Source organism: Hylobates moloch, unplaced genomic scaffold (assembly GCF_009828535.3).
Source record: "Hylobates moloch isolate HMO894 unplaced genomic scaffold, HMol_V3 SCAFFOLD_1660, whole genome shotgun sequence".
In the NCBI taxonomy this organism is placed as follows: Eukaryota; Metazoa; Chordata; class Mammalia; order Primates; family Hylobatidae; genus Hylobates; species Hylobates moloch.
The window spans coordinates 3,337-9,610 of NW_026653935.1; the positions used below are offsets into that span (position 1 = coordinate 3,337).

At 57.7% G+C, this 6,274-nt stretch overlaps 1 protein-coding gene and 1 long non-coding RNA gene across 2 annotated transcripts; both read right to left on the minus strand.

The window, feature by feature from the left end:
• Positions 1–1,864: 1,864 nt before the first annotated feature.
• LOC116464776 (tubulin polyglutamylase complex subunit 1-like) lies at positions 1,865–2,842 on the minus strand. Its single transcript, XM_032754249.2, has one exon. It carries the CDS (start codon positions 2,527–2,529, stop codon positions 1,891–1,893), a length of 639 nt encoding a protein of 212 aa, XP_032610140.1. The 5' UTR covers positions 2,530–2,842; the 3' UTR covers positions 1,865–1,890.
• Positions 2,843–5,236: 2,394 nt separating this feature from the next.
• On the minus strand, positions 5,237–5,774 carry LOC131382705 (uncharacterized). The gene is made up of 2 exons (XR_009212297.1): positions 5,672–5,774; positions 5,237–5,502 (listed from the first exon to the last, which is right to left on the minus strand). It is a non-coding gene; the product is annotated as an uncharacterized LOC131382705 (long non-coding RNA).
• Positions 5,775–6,274: the final 500 nt, after the last annotated feature.

Genomic DNA, 6,274 nt, shown 5'->3' on the forward strand with positions numbered 1-6,274 from the left:
TGCCCGCTGGGAGGATGGGAGCAGGCCTGACTCCGTGAGCACGGAATCAGATGCCACGCAGGTCTGCATGCCTGTCTTCTGCGTTCCCCACTGGCTGTGTCTCTGGGGAGCCCAGGCGAGCTGAGGGCCAGGATGCATCTGCCACCAGCACCGCCCTTGCCCTGAGTCCCTGCTATGAGAACTCTTCTAGCCAATGGCTCCACTCCTGTCCTGGGGTGACTGGTGCCCATCAAACTCATGCCCATCCAGAACCTCAGACTGAGAGCTTATTTGGGACAGCGCTTTGCAGATGTAGACGGTTGAGGTCACCTGGAGTAGGGTGGGGCCTAGTGGTGTCCTTATGAGAAAACACAGGACAGAGACACAGAGGAGGCAGAGACTGCAGCGATGTGGCCACAAGCCGAAGACTGCTGGCCGCCACTGGAAGCTGGGGAGGCAAGGAAGCCTCCTTCCCTGGAGCCTCCAGAGGGAGTGTGGCCCTCCTGACACCTCGATTTCAGACTTCTGCCCTCCAGAACTGTGAGAGAATAAATTTCTGTTGTTTTAAGCCACTAAGTTGGAGGTAATTTGTTCCAGCAGCCCTCAGAAATTAATATAAATATAAATATCCTCATCTGTGGTGTCTGTGGGGTGAGTGGCTTGTGCAGTGCTCAACCTGAACAACCATATATGGTGGGCCTGCTGTTGACCCCTTTTCCTCCTTGGAAGATTCTCTTCCGGATGTCCTGGGAGGCCGTCTGCCTCCTGGTCCCCCTTCACCTCTGGTCTCATCTTCTCACCCTTCCTTGTGGGCTCTCTGGGCTAGGTGCCCTCAGGGTGCAGTCCTGAGCTCTTCTCATCTCTCCTGAAGCCTTCAGGACCCCTCCAGTTCAGCCTTCTGTCCTAGCCCGGTGTCTCAGTTGCAGACGCTTCTTTCTACTTTCCTGTCTCCAGGCTCCTCCCAGCCTCCAATTTAATCCGCAAGTGGCTCTGGCAGCTTCTTCAAACCAGGGGCCTTCCATCGCAGTAAACGGCTCCACTGACGCTCTGGGGCTGCCCTTGCCCGCTCCCCTCCCACCTGGCTCCAGCAAATCCTCGGGCGGGGCCTTCAGAGCCACCGGGCCACTGGAGCAAGTCTGCTCCTTGTCCAGGTCCCCAACACCCTGCCACCATTATCTGAGTATGATCTTGGACACCAGTGCACCCTGACCGTGGTGGGGGGGACACTCCCTGTCTCTCTTCTCCCCCCGAACTTCTCTGGGACTCTGGCGAGGGCTGCCATGGTGGGCGCTTATGCCCTGGTTATGAGGCTGAAAGGGCACCTTTGCTTGGCATCCTTCCCTGCCGGCTCTTCTCACCCCCTTCCTGGGTTCTATTGGGCGCACCCCTTATAAAATCACCTGCACACACAATGCCTACCTCAGGCTCCGCTTCTGGGGACCCCACCCCCACAAAAGACAGCAGCCCATCCATCCCCAACGTCAACACATAGTCCTCAACCACCTTCCCTCGGCTCAGAACTGGCCCCAGCCAGGGGACACCGCGCGTAGGCACCTGCAGCCTCCCTCGCATGCTTCAGCCAAATTCCGTGGCTTTCCCGCCTCCCGTGTGTCCCACACTCGGGCTCTAAATTTGCACCTGCTGGGCCTCTTCCCTGCAACCCGCCCCGCACATCGCCAGGCTCTTCCAGGAATCCCCACCTGCCCGCTGGGAGCCTGTCCTCTAAGGTGGGGGCCCTGGTGACTGCGCTGCTCTCTGTAAATATTCACGTTCTGGCCGAATGGACGGGGATGCCATGAGGCTGCTAACGAGGCGACTAGGAGGACCTGGCTCGGGGACTGGCTCTGCGACTTCGGGCCAAGTCCTCTCTGGGCTGCATGATTTTGAAAATTACGAACTGCAAGGGGAAACTCAGCACCTGCAAAAAGGCATCACAGAAGGCGAAGCCGGCCAGAAGGACTCGCGCCGCATGCAGCGCGCTGTCCAGCGCCGGACCCAAGCCCGGACCCTCCAGCCCACCTTGTCCGGTCCATCCCGGCCAAGAAGGCACCGCAGACTACAACTCCCAGGAAGCCCCGGGCCCCCGCGCCGGCGCTGCGGGTAGGGAGCCGCGCAGGGCATGCCGGGAGTTGAAGTCCGTCGCCGCCCCACCCGCCCAAGCCGGCCCGCTGCGCACCTCTGGGAGTGGTGGGCCAGGCGAAGGTGCCACAGCGCGCGGCCCAGGCGCTGCTGCTGCAGCAGGAGCTGGCTCGGAGGCTCCCCGGCGCCGCCGTTTACAGGCGAGCGCAGGCCCATGTTCTCGAAGTAGTGAGCCAGGAAGGCGATCGGCTCCTCGGGCCGCGCCTCCAGCACCTTCAGCAGGGCCGCGCGTAGCATTTCCGTCACGCCGACCTGCCGCAGAAAGTCCTCCTCGCTCTCGGCCGCCCCCGCCACCCGGGATACCGACTGCCGGCCGCTGTCCGTGAAACCGGCCGGCGGTGGTACCGCTTGCCGCCGCTTCTCCACTGCCGCCATCTTCGCTGAGGGCAGCGGGACCGGAAGCACCGCCATATTCCACTGTGCGCTAGAGCCCCCCCAAGGCGGCCATTTTGATTAAGGGCAGAGGGCACTGGTATCCCGCTGGGAGACTTGGGGAAATGACAAGGGCACGCTACCACTTTCCCTGTGTCCTTATTGGCACTCTCTCTTCTCCTCCCTCTTTGTGTATGTTGATTGGCTCTCCTGGCTTTGGCCTCGGTCCTGAATTTTGCCAGACTCCAAAATGGCTGCCTCGGAAGTGCTCCGTTTCTGGCACGAAGCCGGATTGCTTGCCATTTGGGTAGCGAGCGAGTCCTTCATTAGCATGGTCTCCTAGCAGCCAGTCTCCCTGGTTACCAGAGAAGCCTGACGGAGCATGCGCAGGGATGGACCTGCCCAGGACTGCCGGACCCAGCTCCGCGCCCGGCCTCCAGACCCTTTTCTCATGTTGATCTCTGAGCCTTGGTGCTGGGGTTCGAGCTCAGCCTGGCCTTCCGCCTAACTCAGTCAACGTCTGAGTGCGTAGCTCACCTCGTGGGAGAAGCCCCCTCCCCAGCTTCGCTGCAGCTGCGCCGAGCCCCTACTGGCGGCCACCCGGGCGAGCATCCCAGGCTGTTACCCCCCTGACCGCCAGGGGGAGCTTTCTGACCCCGCAGCCTCCAGAGCTCTAAACTCTCCCATGGCTCCCCAGTGCCCCCAGGCTGGCATCTCCAGGCCTTCATCGGCTGACTTCGTTTCCAGCCGCCCTCCCAACCCTCCGCAGCCCCCAGCCACCTCAAAACACAAGCAGTCTCCTCCATAAGCCGCCTCTCCGTGTGTTTCCCCAGGCAACCTCTATATATCTTCCCTCACTTCTTTTTTTTTTTTTTTTTTTTTTTTTTTTTTTTTTGAGACGGAGTCTCGCTCTGTTGCCCAGGCTGGAGTGCAGTGGCGCAATCTCGGCTCACTGCAAGCTCCGCCTCCCGGGTTCACGCCATTCTCCTGCCTCAGCCTCTCCGAGTAGCTGGGACTACAGGCGCCCGCCACCACGCCCGGCTAATTTTTTTTTTTTGTATTTTTAGTAGAGACGGGGTTTCACCCTGGTCTCGATCTCCTGACCTCGTGATCCGCCCGCCTCGGCCTCCCAAAGTGCTGGGATTACAAGCGTGAGCCACCGCGCCCGGCCGTTCCCTCACTTCTCCCACTGCTTTCGGGGACTCTTGGTTAAGCTTCTCACCAAGGAAACCACTAAGCCCTCGCGTTTTCCCGTCCCCGGCAGAGCTTGCTGGGTGCCATCCCCGTCCCTCAGGGGCGTTGCCCCAGGCAGGGGGCAATGAGAGCTGTTTGCGTGGGGCCATTCCACCATCCTCCAACCACAGGAATCTCTGGCGGGCAGACCAAATGCCCTTTGTAAAAAGTAAAGTAGAGGCTCTTCTTCAAATGAGACTTTCCTCCTCATCTAATTAGGAATAAATAGTAACTTCTCTTAGAAGCAAAATTTATTCAAAGACCAGTGGTAGGCTGGGCGCGGTGACTCACGCCTGTAATCCCAGCACTTTGGGAGGCCGAGGTGGGCGGATCATGAGGTCAGGAGATCGAGACCATCCTGGCTAACACGGGGAAACCCCGTCTCTACTAAAAATACAAAAAATTAGCCGGGCGTGGTGGCGGGCGCCTGTAGTCCCAGCTACTCGGGAGGCTGAGGCAGGAGAATGGCGTGAACCCGGGAGGCGGAGCTTGCAGTGAGCCGAGATCGCGCCACTGCACTCCAGCCTGGGCGACAGAGCAAGACTCCATCTCAAACAAAAAGCAAACAAACCAAAAAAAGATCTGTGCTAACATTCTTTGTTAATTGTTAATGTTATATTGTATATATAATGTAATAAAGAAATCAATGTACTTTATGTTCTTAGCTCCCACGATGTAGCCTAAATATTTGCGTGGCATGCTTATACTGGTCTGAGCAAGCATTAGGTCATAACCTGTTCCTCTTCCTTTTTTTTTTTTTTTTTTTGAGACGGAGTCTCTGTCGCCCAGGCTGGAGTTCAGTGGCGTGGTGGGATCTCGGCTCACTGCAAGCTCCGCCTCCCGGGTTCACGCCATTCTCCTGCCTCAGCCTCCCAAGTAGCTGGGACTACAGGTGCCCGCCACTGCGCCTGACTAATTTTTTGTATTTTTAGTAGAGACGGAATTTCACCGTGCTCTCGATCTCCTGACCTCGTGATCCGCCCGCCTCTGCCTCCCAAAGTGCTGGGATTACAGGCGTGAGCCACCACGCCCGGCCTCTCTTCCTTATTTGAAGGTGTTTTTACCTTTCTCAGCATTCCACAAGCTACTTCTTCCTTTGTTCTCCTCTGCCTTTGCCTCTTTTTAAAAGTTCCGAGTTGCTAGCCAGTCGGGACAAATACAGAAGGTGAGGTCCTGTGTTCCAGTCAATGGAAACCCGACACAGCAGTAGGGTGGACGCGTCAGGTTATAAATGACCCTGTCTGCTTTGTTCTGGATACTCTCGTGGCAAAACTGCTGGCGAATGTACCCTTTCTGCAGAAAGTAAAACAGTGGCCTTGCTGAGGAAATTAAATTTATATTCAAGTGCTATTTCTTTACGGCACCGGGGAACAAGCATTTCTAACACTTTATTCTCCAGCCCTGGACTGTGGGATGAGGGACGTGGAGCCATCAGGGCAGGGCCCACAGTCAGCCCTCCTGCTGTCCGGAGCCCTCAGACCCCTCCTCTCCACGGAGAAAAATGACACGTGTCTATCATTTTAGGAGGTTTATTTGCCAAAGCCTCTGGAGGTCCTGAAGACGGGCCCAGGGTGGTCAGGGCACAGCTTGGTTTTACGCATTTTTAGGGAGACATGAGACATGAATCAATGTTTGTAAGAAGTATGTTGGTTCCGTCCTGAAAGGCGGGGACCACTCAGGGAGGGGCTTGAGGTCACGGGTAGGTGAGACAAACGGTGGCCTTCTTTTGAGTTTCTGATGAGCTTCTCCAAAGGAGGCAATCAGAACATGCATCCATCTCTGTGAGCAGAGGGATGACTTTGAGTAGAATGGGAGGCAGGTTTGCCCTGACCAGTTCTCAGCTTCAAGGGGTCCAAGCTATTTTGCTTTCACAGGGAGAAGGGCTGGCCACTCAGGAGGGGCTGATCCCGACCTGGCCGGTCCCCCTTAGCCCAGCCCAGGCTGACACCTGGGGCAGGAACCTCAGAGAAGCTGGTGGGTGGGCGCCGTCCTCAGCCAGGTGCCGGCAGCGTTTCCAGAGGTGAAAGGTGAGCAAGGCCAGGAGCAACAGTCCCAGCACCACACTGCTGGTCCACAGAGCCGTGGGCAGCTGGTCACCTGCAGGTTTGGACGCTGGAGAGAGCAGGAGATGCCGGTCAGAGCCCTCCGGGCCTCTGCAGGCTTGGGAAGGGAGGAGCCTCTCAGAGGCTACACGTGCTTCCAAAGTTACCACCTTCCCTGAAATTTCACAAAGGACTTTACGATGACCCTTTCGAAATGCGCATAGCACCTTAGAGTTTACAAATGGGCAGTCCAGGCCGGGCGCGGTGGCTCACGCCTGAAATCCCAGCACTTTGGGAGGCCGAAGCGGGCGGATCACGAGGTCAGGAGTTCGAGACCAGCCTGACCATGGTGAAATCCCGTCTCTACTAAAAATACAAAATTATTCGGGCGTGGTGGCGGGCGCCTGTAATCCCAGCTACTCAGGAGGCTGAGGCAGGAGAATCACTTGAACCCGGGAGGTGGAGGTTGCAGTGACCCGAGATCGCGCCGCTGCACTCCAGCCTGGGGG